The 21,009-nt window shown below is 33.9% G+C and overlaps 2 protein-coding genes across 3 annotated transcripts in view; both read right to left on the bottom strand.

The window, feature by feature from the left end:
* LOC145686678 (NACHT domain- and WD repeat-containing protein 1) overlaps nucleotides 1–21,009 on the bottom strand; it is a 1,466,154-nt gene that overhangs the window by 1,086,398 nt on the left and 358,747 nt on the right. The gene's annotated exons all lie outside the window — the stretch shown is intronic.
* Nucleotides 18,157–18,696, bottom strand: LOC145685585 (uncharacterized). Its single transcript, XM_081757972.1, has one exon. The coding sequence runs from the start codon at nucleotides 18,694–18,696 to the stop codon at nucleotides 18,157–18,159; it is 540 nt and encodes a 179-aa protein (XP_081614098.1).

Genomic DNA, 21,009 nt, shown 5'->3' with positions numbered 1-21,009 from the left:
GAGAAGGAGAGAAATGTTTTTTCTGATATGTGTCTTTTGCCATTCATCTTTTTTGAACTGCTTAAGTAAGATCATTTTGTAACTTTTGATGTCATCCAACTCCGTCACGATAATAAAATTGTCATTCTTAACAATTTGTTTTATTTCCTTATTTTTCAGTTTGCCACACTGATATATTTTTAACAAAATTGACGTTTGGTCCAACGCCTTTCGAATTCGGAACCAACCCAACCGCCGAGCTTTTTGGGTTGCCTGCTATTGCAGGAAAACGAGAATTGCAGGTGGTAATGCACTTTTGGAGTCGTGTATACAATCTAGAGCCTAACTTATTTCTGTTGCTGTAATATTTGAATTTTTCATTTAATTTCTTGTTCTTTTTCAAACTTTAAGTTTTAATACCTATTGGTGCTTTTTAAACTTCTGTTTTTAACTTCTTCCATTTCCTTTCTGAGTATCGTGATTCTTTGAGGTGTTCTTTATAACAACATGTGGACAGTTTAAAAATTTCCTGACTCTTCTGTGAAGTATACCAATTACCCTTAGTTTCAAAAGGGTACCCCGTTACCCTTTTGAACCATTACCCTGTCTTTGGCTTTCTCTGACTTTCAAGTTCAATGTAAATTCTGAAGACATAATGTAAATCATATTGTGTCTGACCGAATTGCCGAAGTTTCAGTAGATGATGTGTGTCTGATGAAGCCAATATGTTAAGTTAGTTAAAATTATATATATGTAATATACTGAGTACATAAAAACATATACATACTTTGAGTTGTTCTAGAAAATTTATTTCTCAAGTAGGTATGGTATCGAGGATCGACCAACATAATATTTCAATGTGACTGCGCAAGTGTATCAGTTTGTTGCCTTATCTAGGACAAATTTCTTTTGGCGCTGTCCAGGGGTGCACTCACGCAGCGATCCAGAGGAAGATCTGTATCCTTCTCCCAAATCTTCTTAACTCAATGTTCATTTATTCACTTTCTTAATAAAACTATATTTGTTCAGCTGAGATACGCTTGATCTAGCATAAAGATTTGATCTTATACTGTATTTCATTTATACTTTTCTCCATATAAAAGCAACCTAATTCTATATTCTTTTCTGAGAATATAGGAGGCAGTAAGTAACAATTACCCACTGCTTTTTCCGATATAGAATAACAGCAGTTCAATACTGCATAAAAGTGCTGTCATGTAGTACTGGACTTCCCCAAACTTTGTACCCCTCCTAACAAGAATTTCTGAATGCGCGGCTGGCGCCATTTGAATATTTGGTGGATCAACCAATGAGAGAGCGGGAATCTTGGAGAAAGTGAAAAGCTAGAGTGTACCCTAAAGTCTTGTATCTGAACCACTGGTATTTTTATAGAGCCAATGCACCCTTGCTTCGCTGAGTAACATTTATTACCTTGCAAACTTTTAGATTATAAGATACACATGAAGAACATTAGCTAGACTATTCTATTTCATACAAGAACTAAGATATTAGATGAATGTTATCGTTCATTTTATTTCTTTTTGCATCATTCTGAAAGCGAATATAAAAATATAGCATAAAATTTAACGGATAATCCGTTAAGACAATTTTTTCTTACTTGACAACTGTAATAGCTGACGTTAGCATGAAATACGAAAGATAGATGACTCGTTTTGCCACTTGACAAAAATAGATTTCTATAATAGCTCTGTACATATTTCTCAATAGAGACCTATTCATTTTCCGAGATAATGAGTGATGAATGTTGACAGCATATATAAAAGCTTTTCCGCAACCACTTTGACTTGAAATTGAATTTACATGTTTCGTCAATTATGCACATCAAAATCGAAAGAAAAAAATTTTTTTTCTCTCATATAGACCCTGAACGTATATGTATCTACACAGCATCAGAACTGAAATACTGACACAAATAGAAAATATACATTTCTTTTTATTGGCCCCTGAGAAGTCGTTACCTTCTACGGCCCAACCATTTGTAGATGATAATGAAATTGCACATTAAAGATTTCTTTTCTTTATTTGTTTGTCTAATTCAGGGATTCGCAACCTGGTGGTCGTCAAAGAGTTTTATGGGAGGTTATGTAGATAAGGGGAAGAGATGAATATAATTACAATCTAATATTAGAAAATATTTTTTTAAAATATTATTTAGAATTTTGTTCTGATAGGCATATTTATATTCTCATTATACTCATAAGAACAAGAAAAAATAGGTATACTAAAATTTTTCAACATGTTCAAAGTTGTTTAAAAATCAATTTAAATGAAAGAGGTACGATATAAAACTAATGATAACTGTATATTGAAATACCGGAAAAATACAAATGCAAGAAAACCTGCATATTGAAATACAATTAAAACTGAAAGCTAATGAGATACTTGAGCATGGTGTGATTTCACTAGTGCGACAATGTCCGGTTTTCCACAAATCCCACACAAGCTTATTACAAACCAAAAATTATAAGAAGGTCGCTGGCAATAGGACGTGGAAAAGCGGGTATAGTGATAGGAATAAGGTTGAGAACCACTGGTCAAATTGAACATTTGGACTAGCAATAATAATAATAATAAAACAGAATCATTATTTAAAGCAATGATATTTTAAAGAACACATTTGTTAAGAGGCTGCATTGTGGCTTTGAGCATTTTTATCTATTCATAAAAATACATGAGTGACAGAAGTTTATCATAACCGAAAATTTTGACAAATAGTAAACCCCGGAGCCTGCATCATGCATATAAAGCAATGCGTCCAAGAAAAAGAAATTTATAGGGGGAAAGTGGGATAATTATTGACTTTTCCGCGCATTGTATGTTTCTAATGCAACTAAAATTATTAGATGTTACCAATTTCCTAATGAAACGAACTTACTACTCCATTTAACTGCAGTTTCATTTATGTTTGATTTTCCTCGATTCTTGGCATAATATTTATTTTTTCATACATAAAAGGATAAAACCAACATTGATACACATTACTTTTAGAAATCCTGAGAGTGGTCTCTGAATTCATTTTATTTGCTGACTAAAGATTACTGAAGATGATAAACTTTCCGTTAGAGTTACGTAGCTTAATACTTCATTTAATTTTAGTTTAAAATGTCAACTTTCGTATTAAGAAGGTTCTAAATCTAATTAGCATATTACTAAAACAAATACTCAATAACGCAAATACATCCCTTGGATACGGTTCTCCAGAAGGAGAAAAGAAAGTATACTTTAGTAAAATAAATTATATACTACGAAAGTTAATGTAAGGAGAACAAAATGTACCTTTCATCATTGTTGGATCACTTAACATAATTTAATCTGACCTAACGTAATTTAACCTATCTTAACCTACCTATCATATCCTATCCCCTGGGAATTTCTAACCTACTATTCTCCTACTACTAACCTATTCTCTACTCTATGTTACTTCTAAACAAAACATAAACAAAACTACTTATGCACGTGAACGAAAGTACACTCACACTTTCAATTTCTCACATCCTTCAACGTTATACAACCAACATTGCACTGAAGTTTGGTTGGTTGAGAGCTACGTAAGGCGTTTTACAATTGCTCCAGTTTGTTCAAATATGTCACTGTAGCAAAATGCTAAAAAGTAGAATAAAATTTAAGTTTCTGCAATGAACAAAAATCGAGAACAAGACACCGTTTAGTTATTTACAGAACAATTGATACCATGAAAAAATTACAAAGTGATTTTATTTACCATTAAACATATCAAGGAAAAATCAATGTTCTTCAAACTTTAATTTGTATTAAATAATAAAGTATTATGTAAAATCTAGGAGTGTTTTACATAATTGTTTCAACATTACCTTTACTTTTGTTAGTTTTCACTTTTAATATCTCTACTGAAACTTTATGAAAAAAATATATATCACGTCGGGCGAGGTGATTTGACTCCAATCTTTGTTTTGCTAAAATTTCTTTTATCAACAAAACCATCGTAGTATTCACTGTGTTTTAAAATAAAGTATTATTATTGTTATTGTATATTATAATAGAGTCGTTTATACCTCCCATTTCAGACTACAAATGCAAACTGCAAACAAAGAGTGCGATTTTTTTGCTAAATTTCTATAAGAAGGAGCCAATATTACGAGTCTGAAATGTATCATAATCAAAACTTAGAAATGTTCAAAAGCAAAATTAGATGTGCCTTATGGACTTAACACATTTTGCATGTTTCATATTTCAAACTGAATGAAACACGTTGAATTATAGGTTGTTGAAATAAATTAGGATACAAACGAATTTTGTGTCCAACTAATATAAGTAAAACCTTCGATTGAAATAATCAAATTGGGCCCATTTTCTAGGCTTCTCTAAAGATTTATCTGTTTCGAAGATCCACTCTCGGTTTCACTTACTGTGAATATAACATTCTAATTCGCACAGATAGAATGAATGCGCGAGAACTGAAACGGGTCATGGAGTCAGGCTGGTGATGAGGATTAGGTTGTGGACCACCACTGGTAGCAGTTTCGAACCCGTACTGACACGGTTTTTTTGATTACGACTCGGTAAGTTGGAGGACAAAGAAGATATTTTACTTCTTGCGTTGCGCTTAAACAATATTCAGTTCAGAAGTGACCAACACTGGAGATATTATTCCCAGAGTTCAAGACATATGACTCAGAAATTCTCAGTTAATTAAATTTTCCAGATGTGGTCGTGTCAAGTTTTGGTCCAGGATGCACTTGCTTCTGTTAGGGGTAGACACTACCTTATCAAAAATGGTTCGGTTTTAGCTCTGGAACGCTCATACGCACAAAGGGAATATATGTGTTATGGTGTGTGAGAGAGAGAGAAAGAGAGAGAGATAGAGAGGAGCAGAAAGTAAGAGACGAAGACAAAAAGGAGTAGAGAGAGAAAAAGGTGCAAAAACATGCTAAAGAAACGTCATAAAAAGCACAGAGAGACACATGAATATAAATATGAAAACTACTTTTCAATACTATGATAAAAAACTCACACACTGCTACTCGGATTCTCACCAATGGTGCCTTTAAATTCTCCAACCGCAGATGAATCTCTATAAGCAGCCATTATTTTATGCAAAATACATACTACCTGCTGGGGAATTGAACTTAGATTTCCTATTTACAAGCCTAGCACGATACCGATATTCCAAAGATTACTCTAATCAATACTTGTTTAACTAATGCTACAGTATTTCTTTCTAAGATCAAAACATGCAAAGTGGATACTAGATAAGTTAAGTGTTCCGAATTATCCCCGTAATCCTCATAGATGTTATTTGCACCTTTCCCAACCAACATCCGTAAATCATATCTATCATTATATAGGTATTTGCTTCCAGATTCTTAAAAATTGTACCGTAAGTATGAGAATTCACTTTTCGATTTTTCACGATTGCTTTGTTAAAAACAAAGCTTCGGTTTGAACAGGATTTGAACCTACGCTAACTAGTTATACTATTCAGCAGTCGATTTCGATTTTGCAAACCGTTTGTTTTAAGCTTGAATTGCAAGTCAGCCTAGCTTACATCCAACATGATTGGAAAACATTCTAGTATGCCGCAAGCTGGATTCCAGTAACGAAGTTACATGGGAGCAACTATGTATTCAGTGTTCTATTCAAGCTTGATTCAAGTGTTTTACAAGTCAAGTCAATAGCCAATCAACGGTCATTGCGAAAAATCTAAAGCATTGCTTGCAAGTACAACAAAAGGCAGATTGTATGAGAGCATGTGTTTCAAGTGCAAACGTAGGAAGCCAAAAGTCAAGCACGCGTAAACTGGCGGAAAGCTTTCTTGCTACTAGGGCAAGCATGTTACTCCTACACTATTTGCTACCTAAAATCATGATCCACATATTATGATATTCAAGGCTGTTCGTTGAAACGAACCGGTTTCTTCTTTTAAGATTATTTACACCAAGGTGCACGCCGAAATTAATTTATTTAACAATCTGTAGACAAAGTATTGCACATTAATAAACAAAATAACATACCATCCAAGAATAAGTACAGAAATAAAAGCATACTGTGCACTGATTGCACCGTGCAAGTGCAAAGCACGCTTATAAGTGTAATAATAATACATGTATAAAATATTTTACTTTTACTGCAAATAGTTGATACTTCAACGAGCAATTATGTTAATATGCTTTTATACTTGCGATGCCACGCACAATATGGTTTATACTATTTTTCTTTGTTGTTTTGTGTTTATTTATCTAGGTCAGTGATTTTCAACTCAATTCCTATCATGACACTCATTTTATCACATTTTCTTGACAACGCCTCCTTATAATTTTTGGTTTGTAATAAGCTTGTGTGGGATTTCCAATATACCTATTGCGAAGATATCCATCTACTTCTATAATAGTAGAAACAATTTCTTGTAGATAGTTCTTGTAGATACAGCAACGTCCCTAAATGCGAATAGATTAAAACTAAATTTGGTAAGTTCATTCATATTACAAATATCAAATCCGAACCGATTGTTTCAAAATGCAGGCCTTTTGAAAATTTGAAAATTCCATAATTGCCTTAATTTTAAGTCATAAGCAAATGGATTAAAACTAAATTTGGTAAGTTAATATTACAAACATTGAATCCGATCCATCATATTGTTTCAAAATGGAGACCTTTTAAAAATTAGAAAATGTCATTATTGACTTAATTTGGGTTATAAAGTGAATGGATTAAAACTAAATTGGTAAGTTCATTCATATAACAAATATCAAATCCGATCCATCATATTGTTTGTAAATGGAGGACTTTTGAAAATTTTAAAATTTCATAACTGCCTTAAGTTTGAGTCATATGATGTAAAGTGATTTCTAATTTTGGTTTTAAAAAACTTGGGGTACTCATTCAAAAAGTTATTGAGTATTTTAAATGATTTGAAAATGTGCGTCTCGAAAATTGAACCTAGCATTGCCGCACTAGTGAAATCGAACCATGCTCAGGTATCTCATTAGCTTTCAATTTAGTTGTATTTCAATATGCAAGTTTCGTTGCATTTGTATTTTTCTGGTATTTCAACATGCAGTTCTCGTTACTTTCAAATATCGGCAATCTATCATTCAAATTGATTTTTAAACAACTCTGCATCTGTTGAAAATATATAGTAGACCTTTCTTTGTTGTTCTTATAACAGTATGTCTAAAAATGAAAATACGACGCCTATCAGAACAAAATTCAAAATAATATTTAAAAAATATTTTCCGATATTAGATTCTAATTATATTTATCTCTTCCGCTTGTCTTCGCGCCCCTAATGAAACCCTCTCTCGACCTCCCTAAGGGTCGCGACTCCAGGTTGAGAAACTCTGCTCTAGTTAACAAATATATATATATATATATATATATATATATATATATATATATATTTTTAAAAAATCTAATACTTGTACTTGCTTCAGGAAAGATTATTTCTGTGGACTATAAAGTGAGTTTAAAATAACAACTAGGTTCAAAAGACAGACAAAAAGTAACATATATTACTATTAAAGTAGTTTATTTGACATTTGTTTAAAGTAAATAAAGAAGACTCAAATCTATTGTGATAAGAATACCTTTGATACGTCCTTTACAAATTAAAAAATATATGTATGTTATAAAAAAAACTAGAAGCAAAACATAGACGTTAGAATCTTTCATATAATTCATTTAAGGAGCACAACAAACAAATTTCCATGAAAATTGAAAGAGGAAAATAAGTGAAAATGTATTTAAGAAGAAGGAACACGCAAATCTCTTTAACAGTTGTAAACAGGTCTTTTTAAAAGGGAAACAGGAAATCGATTTAACTCCTTATCATACACATCGTTCAGAAAGACGCACGCTAAAATAACTTTTCCACGAAATGCAGAGACATCTAGTTAGAAAATCACTAAGCAGTTTGTGTTAACAATTTATATATATATATATATATATATATATATATATATATATATATATATATATATATATATATATATATATATATATATATATATAATGTGTGTGTGTGTGTGTGTAAATATCAGAAAATTAGATCAACTTAATGTAAACTATTACGATTTTTTATTGTGCGTCTTTCATTTTTCATTCTTAATTTTTAGAAATGATTAATCTTTCTGTTTGTGTGAACTTATTTCTCGTATTGAGCAAACTTATTAAGAAGAGATGAATCGATAAAGGTTTGAGTCTTTAATAGCCCATTAAAATTTGCCATTATTGAAAGACAGCCAATATGAAAGTGTGTTGTAGCTTGGAAGTAATAACGGTAGATGTCATTAGTGTCGGTTGCTTTCACAACGACAGCACACACGATCGTTATTAAGGCGGTTTCTCGGTGACAAGGTTTTGTGCAATGGTGCGTGGTACTCATGCACTCTCGCACACACAGGGACATTGTAGTGGTCTACCAACACCCCCTAAAAAGAAACGTTAAAAAAAAACGTATGCAAAGTTGGTTAGGTGTGTTCTCTCTCTGTGCTCTTGGCGTATTTTGGCTTCTTCCTTCTTTGCATGTGTGTCCACACACGTTTAACTAGAATATGTATGTGTATGGCTTTGTTGATGAAGTATCTTTGGGGTATTTTACTACATCATGGTTCTCGTAACATTTTAAAACACTTAGAGTAACTTTAATAAGTCAAGTTAAATTGGAAACACCTAGAAATAATACTTTTAAACATTTAGTTTTAACGGGAATCAATTAGGACGCCAGTTTTAGTTTCTTTTTAGAAGATTACGTTGAGGGGGAGAGAGAGGTAATTATTTTATATTTTATATTTTATATTACTTGATTTGCCTTACAATCAGTGGCGTATTTAGGATCTTCTTTCCGGGCGAGCACAATACGGGGAAGCAGGAGAGGCAATTATCCACCTCAGTTTGAGATTTAAATATATTTTAATCGATTGTCTGCTAATATACTAGGAAACTCGAATGTCGCTGAAGGATCTTACCTCCACCCCCAGCGAATCCCCTGCAAACACACGTTGAATATTTGTAATCTCATTTCAACTTAACTGATTTCATTTTAGAAATAAAAAAATGTAAATATTGAGATTTATCTGTTTACGATTTTACCTGAAAGACAATGTTGAGACAAGTTCAAACTGAAATATACTGATTCCAGTTTAAGTGACAAGAATTGTAGACTGATGAATCTTGTAGGATAGCACACAAAAAGTTAGTAGTGACCCTAACCTTTTATTCTATTCATAGAAGAAAAAGAAAACATTCTCTCGGTCTACCTAATTTTTTTGGGCTACTTATTTCCCCCTCTTGATTTTCTTTAACTCAAACATTTACCTTTCTTTATAACAACAATACAAATATTCCTCTATTGTAATAACTAAAGTCCCGTTATGTTGATATCCATGCAAGCTGGTGTGGAACACCAGTATTGCTTATCAGTTTCTCTTAGTTTTGGTGTTACTGACGACGGCCGACTTGAATCACAACTAGCAACGTCGAAAGTATGACAGGAGAAACGAAAGAAAGTGACAACTAAGAAAAAGAAACAGAAGAGTAAATGGACGAAAGAAAGAAAAAAAGAACGCAGTTCTTACATGGAACGAAATTTGACAAATACAGTATTATTTCTGAACAATGATGATAAGAAAATGGAAAGTCAATGGAATTGTTACAAATGGTAAGAAAGATTGATGTTGTTCGTAGAATGCGAAAAGCTAACAAATTTATTTCGGGGAGGAAGGACTTGATCCCGATAGTCCACCTCCTAAATACGCCATTGCTTACGCTACAATTTGTCTGGGGACAGACGATACTACGAGGTAGGACACGCCTTGCTCCCCTAGTAGCTTTTCACGACTCTCTACGTTTCGTAACCAGCATAACCTTTTGAAACTCGAGTTTCGATGGTCCTGGGTGTTAGCCAACAAATATTGACACTTAATTAGTCCAAGGAAAGAAAAAGTAGCAATCTTGAATTTTTGCCCTATTATGCGTTTACATCCTTGTCTTACTACCAGTCAGATTGTAAGGAATGTGCGATCACCAATGAACAGATTTGACTAATTTATGTTTCGCCATTTGACGTGATTCTCTTCAGGTGGGTTAATGGATGTTGAAATGAAACCACCTGTGTATGATATTGATCTATACCAGATGAGCTCCCACCGGCAACTGAAGCCACGAATTCATGCCAAAGATATAACTCTAGAATGATGAAGAAAATGCCATTGTTAAGTTTCAGAATAGATATTTGACAGAAGTGATAAGGAAGTACACACAGTTATTATGTTTCACAAGAAATGTTCAAAAATTTTAAGTTAAAGGTCAATGACTATTTTGTAAAAATATTTAAAAAGAGGCACTTAGACGATAGAACAATCGATGAACCCGAGGCGGTTCTTTCATCCTTAATACAAATAAATGAGAAGACATCTGAGACTTGGCTTATGATTTAAGTTTCTAAATGCAAAGTTGGTTGTCTTGGTTCAAATGAAACTACATTCGACGAAATTCTTAGAAGATTTAATGAGGTTGCTGGAGACATAGTCCTCCAACCAATCGGCATGTTTGTCTTCTAGGTGCTGCTCTCACCTCGGAAGCACTTACTAACGTGCTATTAAATAAAAATATTTAATTTAGAATTGTTATTTTCTCGATTTTCCTCAATTTCAGCCCATTCAGCCTTTTTCGTTTTAAGGTCGTCTTTATCAATCCCTCGCTTACTTTTTTTAACGATGCTTTCTATCTCCGCATAGAACTTCTTTGCTGGAAAAATATGATGATGTTCTGAAAACTTTCCTTGAATCAATTTTGAACTGCTCCTTAAATAACGACTTTCAGATACAAGCATGTTTACCTGTTGGATCGAGTGGTCTTGATATTCGACGAGCTGTGGATATGGCGATTCCTACATTCTTAGCGTCTTATCACGGACCTTTTCGTTTAGCCGAGGCTCTCCTTCCTCAATGGTTATTGTTTGGACCCAGATGGTTCAGTTCAAGTAGGCTATAATACATGGGCAAGTTTAGCAGACACAAATCTCCCAGAAATTCAGTTCAAGTATTTTGTGAAGAATTATAATCTAGCTTCTGCTTAAGTTATCATATTACCAAAAATAATGTAAAGCGTATTATTTTATATTCGTATGCGTTAATATCTGCTTCCCTCCATACAAATAGTGTTTTATTGTACGAGTATATTTTTAGTACGAGTTTTTCCAGGCTCGACTGTCAATAAAAGCGATATTTCCGGTACGCTCCGGTGTAATGCAATGGGGGTGGTAATTCAATTAAAAGATAACAAACTTCAGTCCATAAAGCCAAATATATCAGCAGTCAAAACAGTGAGAAGTGAAAATTGACGTGTTGACCACACACTGGCTAATTAAAATGACTATAGCTATTCGCAGGCTATAATACCGGGAAAAACTAAATACATGGAAAGTCATCGTTAAAATAGCAAATAATACTTTCTTCCTTCAAATAGATATTTTCAAATATATAGGATCAATATTAACAGAGAAAATCCTATTCACGAAGAAATTAAATGTAGACTAAAACCAGGGACTTCTGTTGAAAATCTCTTGTCGTCGCAAATAATGTCGAGGAATTTGAAGTTTAAAATATATAAAACCATAATCATGTCCGTTGCTTTGCATGGATGCGAAACAATGTCACATACTCTGAGGGAATAACGTAGACTGAAAGTATTTGAGAACAAGATCCTGAGATGAATATTCGGACCCAAGAGGAATGGGAACGGGGAGTGGCGGGAATTTCATCACGAGGAACTACATATTTTATATCGTTTATCAAACATTGTTAGGGTCATCATACAACGATATGTTGTATTCTTTTAAACTTTTTCTGGACAATATGTGATATTTCTTTAAATATGTTACTAGTCAGCTATTTCTATGGTAGAAGAAGAGGAAGACACATAAATAATTATAATTATATTTTAAAAATCAATATTTTCGTGTATGCATTTGTTTGTTTTGGGTAACCATGACGATAGGTTAAGTGTCGACATAGAAACAGAGTTACTGTAAGATATAATATAAATAACATGAGAGAGATCACAACGAACATAAAAGGTATAATAAACGACATTTTGGTACCATATTAATTTTGTTTATTTTGTGTGGCTCAAAATATATCCAAGGATCAGGGCTATAGAACATCGATTAAGAATAAATAGATTTATTATTCGTTCTAACCAAATCTAGGAGGCTTAGGAGGGCAGGTCATGTAACCAGAATGGAAGAAAGTAGGAACGCTTTCAAACTCTTATATGGAAGTTAAATTGGAAAACGACCATTAGGAAGACCTAGGGACAGGTGGAAGAACAATATTAAGAGGAATCTCGCAGAAATACGAATACAAAGTAGAAACTGGATCCAGTTGGCTAAGAATAGAAGTCAGTGGAGAGCTTTTGTGAACACGGCATTGAAACTTCGGTCCCTATAGGTCATAGAGTTAGTTAGTTAGTGATGCCGAGATATTTTTCGTGTGCTAATATAATTTAGTTAGATAACTCTAAGAAACCATCAACAATACCATTATATTTTTTACAAAGATACTTGATGTATTTCAAATAAATACACATTTTGAAATCAAACCCATTATCCTTGAAAAGACGTTAAAAATAAACAACATGAACATTCTGTGGTAGTATGAACTACAGGAGTAAGGAAGAGAGAAAAGCTGAAATCTCAATATTCTTACTGAATAATTTATTTATTGCCCATTTCTTCTGTTTTTACTGAACTGAAAGAAACGAGCCATAAGAGGCATTTTCTTTGTAAAGAACACAAAACCTTAAATATATAATATATATATATATATATATATATATATATATATATATATATATATATATATATATATATATATATATATATATATATATATATATATATATATATAAATCCTTTCTTTCAAAAATGTCGGAGCTTTCGGGCTGAAATTGCGAGGGATTTTCAAGAAGGGATTTGTGAAGGGTTTATTGAAAGAAACGAAGAAAAAGAAACGAAAAATGAATGGAACTTATTTTCTCTCGAGAGCCGATGATCCAAAATCGAAGTGGATCAGCGGTTGAGGAGAGTTGAAGAATTACTTTACATTTATCCGAAGTTCGATGTTGATTTCCAGGATTTTTTTTTTAAATATATCTTCTTTGTTAGAATGAGCATTGGTAGAATACATACCTCGTTAGAATTGGACTAAGCTTGGATTAACGTAGCGTAATAATAATAAGAACAACTTGAATTAATGGAGCATAAAAAAATAGACTACTTGAAATTTATACCATAATATGGTACAGATTGATAATTACTTATGTGAATTTTCTAGGATAGCATAACTTTACAATTACTTGAAAATAAAAATATCAAAATAGCGTTCCTTTGAAGTTGCCATGTTGTTTTTCATTTTTAAGTTTAGCCTATCACATTTATCCACCCAAAATGAAAATGAAATAAAACGAAATCTTGAAATTTTACGTCCCGCGGTTATGCCGGTTAGGTTAAAAGACACGGTAATGATGAGAAATGAATGAAAGGGTCAATGCCGTGCCATGGAAAATTAGCGCCCGGAGCGAGAGTATACGACGGTGCCCCCATACATATGAGTAAGGTTAACAGATCAGCCGCTATGCGCCACAACGGTTGGCGCTAAACATAAGAAAATTTTCAAAAATAAACCCTGCTTTCTGTGATTTTGAGCAATTTTTTATTACATTTTTCCTTTCATTTTATACGTGCACGTGCATTTTTCTAACATGAGCAACATTATGGGACCACTTTCTAAAACAGGAAGAGGATTTAAGTACATACTATAGTAATATTCCAAGTAATTTTTCCTCTTTTTTTATTTCCTTCTTTTCTTTTTCCTCCTGAATTTTGACGTATGGCAAGATAGCTCCCCCTCACTAAAGGAAAATTGAAACAATGACTAGGTCATTCGTTTGTACTACGTTTGTACCGTTTGTACCATTTTCCTTATAGGGTTACTTGAGAGGTGAACTGGGGGGGTATCTTGGCGCAAAGATAGCCCCTTCGTATCACAGCGTAAAAAATTGAAATACACTATTCGAAAGCAAATCGTTTGTACCGTTTGTACCGAAAAAGGTTTGTTTTTACCCTGATAGTTTTTGAGAAAGAGGTGATAACATTTGGGGAGGCTAAATAGTCCCCCGTATTACAGCACAAAAAACTGAAATACACCATTCAAAAGAAAATCGTTTGTACCGTTTGTACCGAAAAAAAGTTTTGTTTGTACCCTGATAGTTTTCGAGAAAGAAATCCCCCCCCCCCCAAATGTCATCCTCTCTTTCTCGAAAGCTATCAGGGTACAAACAAAACTTTTTTCGGTACAAACGATTTGCTTTCGAATGGTGTATTTCAATTTTTGTGCTGTGATACGGAGGGACTATCTTGGCGCCAAGATAGCCCCCCCCCAGTTGACCTCTCAAGTAATCCTATAAGAAAAATGGTACAAACGAAAATATTTTCGGTACAAAGGGTACAAACGTAGTACAAACGAATAACCTAGTCATTGTTTCAATTTTCTAAACTGGGGGACTATCTTGCCAAACATGTATTTTTCACCCCCTTCCCACACAGCAAGGAATATTTTCTCAACCAAAAGAAAATATTTTCCTTGGTTTCCAAAAGGTTTTCCTTCTCTGGAGATTTCCATGCTGGTTTCCCTAATGTATTCCGAATATTTCCGGAAAATATTTTTACAAAAATGTTTAGAAAACATTTTAGAAATTACCGAAAGTACATTTTGAGAATGTTAGCCGGAAAGTATATCCAGGAAAATATTCACAAAATGTATTAGAAATATTTTATTGGATGTAATCTAATATGTTTTCACTATTGAGAAGGAAAATATTTTCGAAATGATAATAAAAATGTTTTCAATATATGATATGGGAAACAATGAAAGGAAATATATTCCATATATTTGAAAAATGTTTTCTAATAGGTTATTTGCAATATTTTCTATTTTTACAAGAAAACATATTGAATATATATTTTTTAAAACGTTTAGAATGTTTTAAAAATAAATTCTTTCGTAATATAAGAAATATTTTTCAGAAATGTTTTAAAAAGGTTTACTTAATTTTAACAAAAGTATTTTGGTAACCTTCTGTTATAACTTAAATGGAATATTTTCGTACAATATTTTAGTCTTATTTCCAGAATATTTTATCGGATTTTGAATATAAAACTCTAAAACAGGGAAAAGTAAACATATTAAAAATGAATAGAAAATGTTTTCCGTTATGTTTTGGAAAATATTTTGTGTTTTTAGTGAACAACATTTTCTGATATATTATAGAAATATTTTTACATTGTTTTCAGAATATACTCTTCCGTTACTGGAGAAAATATATTTCTTGTTATATCTGAGAAATATCCCAAATGCTTACCGGAAATGTTTTTAGAAAATGTTTGGAAAACATTTTATGAAGTACAATAAGTATATTTTTAGAACGTTAGAAGGAAAATAATCTAAGGAAAATTTTCACAAATTCTACTATTGTGTTGAATGTAATGCAATATGTTTTCAATGTTGAGAGAGAAAATGTTTTCAAAGTAATACTGAAAATGTTTTACATACATGATATAAAAAACAGAATAGGAAATATATTCCATAGATTTTACAAATGTTTTCCAACATGTTACTTGCAATCTTTTCTATTGTTACGAGAAAACGTATGAAATATAATTTTAAAAATGTTTCGAATATTTTAAAAATAAATTCGTTCGTAATATGAGAAATATTTTCCAGAAATATTTTTAAAACACCTATTAATTTTGTATGGAAATGTTTTTGTTACCTTCTACTGTAAATTAACCCTAGGAAGTCCAAGAATTTTTTTTTTGTCTCAAGTAGGTCCAAGGGGGGGGGGGCTCCTCGAACCCACCGTATAACATACTATAACTCACATAATGCCATCTAACAAGAAATGAATATAGAATAAGCATTCACAACTTACTCGTGGCTGATATGTTGTTTCCCAACATAAAAACACAATCCTTGTTAAATACAAACGAAAAAATCTAAGTTTAGGAAATATACTTGTAGAAAATATGTCACATGGAAGTCCAAGGAGGGGGTTCGATGAGCCCACTACTTAAAAATAATTTTTAATTTACAAGTTACTAAATAATACCGCACATTAATGATGTGGATTTATCAAAGAAGTAATAATAGACAACAAATAAAATTCTCAATATTTTAATCAAGACTTACGACGGAGTTTTTCAGGAAATATACTTGTAGAAATTATGTCACATGGAAGTCCAAGGAGGGGGTTCGATGAGCCCACTACTTTGAAATAATTTTTAACTTACAAGTTACTAAATAAAAATGCACATTAATGATGTGGATTTATCAAAGAAGTAATAATACACAATAAATAAAATTCTCAATATTTTCATCAAGATTTACGACGGGGTTTTTTCAAGAAATACAAACGAGCTTGGACTTTCTAGGGTTAAATAAAATATTTTCATACAATATTTTAGAATTATTTTCAGAATATTTTATCTAATGTTTAATTAAAAAAGTTAAAACAGATATTAAAAATGAATATAGTTTGATGTTTATGAAATATAGTTTGTGCTTTTAGCTAATAGTATTTTATTATATATCAAAGAAATACTTTTACATTATTCTCATAATATATGCTTCTGTTACAATAAAAGTACATATTCCTTGTTATACCTAAAATGAATTTTATCGGAAATGTTTCTGAAACATTTTTCTAATTTAAATATGTTGGAGAATATATATATGGAGAGAGAGAGAGAGAGAGAGAGAGGAAAGTTACCAATACCAGCCCCCTATCCCTAATCCGGCACCCCAGTCTCTAGCGTCTCTATGAAGCATAAACAGCGAAGTATTGTGCTGGGCACATTACTTACTCCGATTAAGAAAAGGCGCTGATATTAGAAAGTAATCCTACAAAGTTTGGGGGCTGAGAATCAGTAGGCATTGTGATTTCAGTGACTTTCAAGTTTTGGTAGTGTCACAAAAATCTGAAGTTTCACGATAAAGGAGTATGGGTAGGCAAAATTTTCATTATAGTAGCTAATTAAGGAACTACAATGTAAGTAAGTACGTGTTTAGTAATACATTATAAGCTTTAATTGCGAAACTATTACGTTTGTTTCCGCTACAGTTTAAAGTGGTATAACAACTACATGAGCTCCCAGCGGAAATCGAACCATGGTCTCCCGTGCTCAAGGCATATATGCTAACCATACAAACGCGAAGAAATTCACAAAAGCTCACACACACACACACACACACACACACACACACACACACACACACATATATATATATATATATATATATATATATATATATATATATATATATACAGGGTGTCTCAAAAGTCCCTTACCACAACTATTAAAATCCGAATGGATGTACTTTCAGCAAATTTGATATGGTAGGTGAACTTGAGGATTAGGGGGACACTTTCTGGCGTAGGGTACGCGGACGGCCGCCATCTTGAATTTAACTTTTTTGTTACAAACGCTACGTGGGTCATGTGATACATGACCATAGGCTAGAATTTCACCAGAAAACCGAATCTGAAGTCAAAATGCATTTATCTTTATGCGGTAAACAGTTATCCACAATTGCAAGTGTGACTTTCGTATTACATAATGTGCTCAACATGTTGTCCGTGCTGGGCAATGCACGTGTTCAGACGCTTCTCTCAATTACTATGGACACGTATTAAGGTTTCTGAGGATATTTGTTCACAGGCAGCCATGATACGTTGTTCCAGATGGCGAACATCACGAACTTTCCCAGCATACACCATAGCCTTCACAGGTCCCCACAGGTAGAAGTCAAGGGGGGTTAAGTCGGGTGATCGGGCAGGCCATTCCACTGGTCCATGTCGACCAATCCACGTCCCAGGGAATTGTTCATTCAGGAACTGACGCACCTGGATGCCATAATGGGGAGGTGTACCATCTTGTTGGAAGAACCTGGGGAAGGTACCATCTTCGGACATCAAAGCCGGCATTATGTTTTCCTGCAACAACGCGAGGTGTCGGTCTGCATTTAACGTTCCTGGAATGAAAAACGGACCGACGATCTTTGTTCCCCATATGCCTGCCCATACCATAGTTTTCCCTGCACCGGTCATTTTCGAGGGATCTGTTCAAGCGGGGTTGTCACGGGACCAATAGCGCATGTTTTGCCTATTGACCTCACCATTTACGTAGAAATGGGCTTCATCCGAAAAAAGTATCTGCATAGCAAACTGCGGATTTACCCTCAATTGCTCAATAGCCCACTCGCAAAACTGAACGCGACGATCGGGATCGTCCTCCGACAAATGTTGCTGCAATTGCATTTTATATGGATGCCACTTATACCTTTGGAGCACTCTGTGCACTAAACTGTGACTCACGGCACACTGCATTGCTAAACGACGTGTGCTTCGCTGCGGCGACTTCGAGAAGGAGGCCAGCACGGCAGTAGCTGTTTCTTCGTCCGTGGCTGTCCTTGGCCGTCCACTACGGAGTCTATCCACAACTGTTCCCGTTTCTTCGAATTTGGTCAATAACCGTCTCACTGCAACATGCGATACAGGTGTTCGTTGTGGATGACGCGCATTGAAATCGGCAGCCACAGCGCGGGCACTTCTCGCGTCCCATATTTTGATGATCTGGATGCGTTCGTCCCTCGTTAAGGGCATGATTCACAACCTGCAAGACAAAAGAAACGCAGTCAAATTCACAACTTCAATTGTGGATAACTATTTACCACATAAAGATAAATGCATTTTGACTTCAGATTCGGTTTTCTGGTGAAATTCTAGCCTATGGTCATGTATCACATGACCCACGTAGCGTTTGTAATAAAAAAGTTAAATTCAAGATGGCAGCCGTCCGCGTAACCTACGCTAAAAAGGGTCCCCCTAACCCTCAAATTCACCTACCAGATCAAATTCGCTGAAAGTACATCCATTTGGATTTAAGGGACTTTTGAGACACCCTGTGTATATATATATATATATATATATATATATATATATATATATATATATATATATCAGGGGCGTCATTTAGAGGGGGCAGGAGGGGGCAATTCCCCCCCCCAAGAGTTTGAGGAATACATACGCTTTAATCGATTGTCTACTAATGTACTAGTACAATACGAGAAAGTCTTATGTTGGTGGTGCTCTTGCCCCCCTCAAGCAAAATCTGAAATGACGCCCCTGATATATATATATATATATATATATATATATATATATATATATATATATATATATATATATATATATATATATTGTTGAGTTGATATTGAGTTAACGTCCCTTTTAGCAGCGAGGCGTGGACCTACTGATTAACGCGGAATCCGAACTAAATGTGGATGTCTTTTAGGCCGCGCCTCTATTACTTCCGAATGCGATTGCGAATGCGAATTTCCCAGCACGTGTAAATAAATTGGAGAGGCCTCGACTAGTTCCGACCAGCAAATTGTGAAAAAACCGACGAAAAGATACGAATGATCCCAACCTGTTGGGATTGTTCGTCCGAATACGTGCGAAGGAGATTTGTCTGCAGAGGAATTGAGCGCTACGAGAGAAATAAAGTTTGTTTTGCGTGATAGCAGACAACGTTGCAAGATGCGGAGATAAAATAAAAAAAAAAATAAAATTAAGATAGAAGTAGATGTTCATGGTTTAATAAATTGTGCTTTTGATAAAGTTGCATTGTGGAACCAAGCTTATCCAGATTATCACAAACGACACGTCGTGAACAAATTATGGGCAGATGTAAGCAAGGAACTTGGCGTGGAAGGTATGTATATTTTTCTTTGTTTTGTCTTTAAAATATGAAGATTTAATTAATACATGAACTCCAACTTTTTATTCAATTTATTTTTCCTTTCTGTTCCTTAAATAATGATTTTAGGAATATATGTAATTATTGACAAATATGTTTGAAATAGCAAAAACGGGTTCCTTTTACTCATGGAGAAAAGTTACATAGAAAGTAGATTGATTCTGTAATCTCTAATCTTATTTAGTTAATTTATTTAAAGTGAAAATAGTAGCGGTTACCACGAAAGCATAATAATAAAGGGAGCGACATTCAGTCTATTTTGCACACAAAGGAAATGCCATTCATCCTTTGAATGTGCAAAATATGTCATTTATCCGCATTCGTCTTCTTCGTGCTCTCAAGATTTTAAGGTACGAATTTTGATGCAAAAATATTTCACATTGAAGCGTTGAAAGAGACATTGCAACTTGATTCGCATTCGGAAGCAATGGAGGTGCAGCCTTACACGTCATTCTATTACCTGTAGTATGCAGCGCCAGGGGAAAGTATATGAACCAGCGTTGCCAGATCTAGCATAATGATGCTAGATCTAGCATAATTTGCATTTCTTTAGATCTAGCATCTTGCTTTTAGCATCCTACCCAAATCTAGCATAATTTCAGCAAGTTTATCAAAAAGCCGTAAAACCTGAAGATGAGAAACAAGTTGGTCGTGGGAAGAAAAAAAAAACGGCAGAAATGTATCCTCTTTCATCGATTCATATAGTCGGTAAACCATACAGGCAGTCTTATTTTCCGAAGTAAGTTAAAAATGGCTTTTTTTTTTTGTGGCTTCACCCACGGTTTTCTAATTCTTTAACTGCGAGGCATGGTCGGAGCTATGGGGGCCATTATCCCCTGCCAACTTTTTGACAATTTCACCATCTTTGTTTCTGACTTCATGACCACCTTTATTCCTGAAATGAAAGGTCAGGGACCGACCAAAAATTCTCCCCCCCCCCAGCAGACAATTCCCAACTCCGTTTATGCTGCTAGGTAATTTTCTTTCAAAATATGTAAACAAACACTTTGCATTCATTTATACCAGCGTTTCCCAACCGGTGTGCCGCGGCACACTGGTGTGCCGTGAATAGGCCGCTGGTGTGCCGCGAGGAAGCGAAGCAAAATTATTAATTTTATAGCAATCCAATTGCCAAACGTAGGGAAAAATGTATATTT

This window comes from Thermobia domestica, chromosome 5, assembly GCF_964235325.1.
Source record: "Thermobia domestica chromosome 5, izTheDome1.hap1.1, whole genome shotgun sequence".
In the NCBI taxonomy this organism is placed as follows: domain Eukaryota; kingdom Metazoa; phylum Arthropoda; class Insecta; order Zygentoma; family Lepismatidae; genus Thermobia; species Thermobia domestica.
This window is presented reverse-complemented; position numbering and strand designations above follow the sequence as displayed.

Bases quoted from the DNA above. Each gene is read 5' to 3' on its own strand.
- LOC145685585 (XM_081757972.1), bottom strand. From the start codon at position 18,696: ATGCCCTTAACGAGGGACGAACGCATCCAGATCATCAAAATATGGGAC.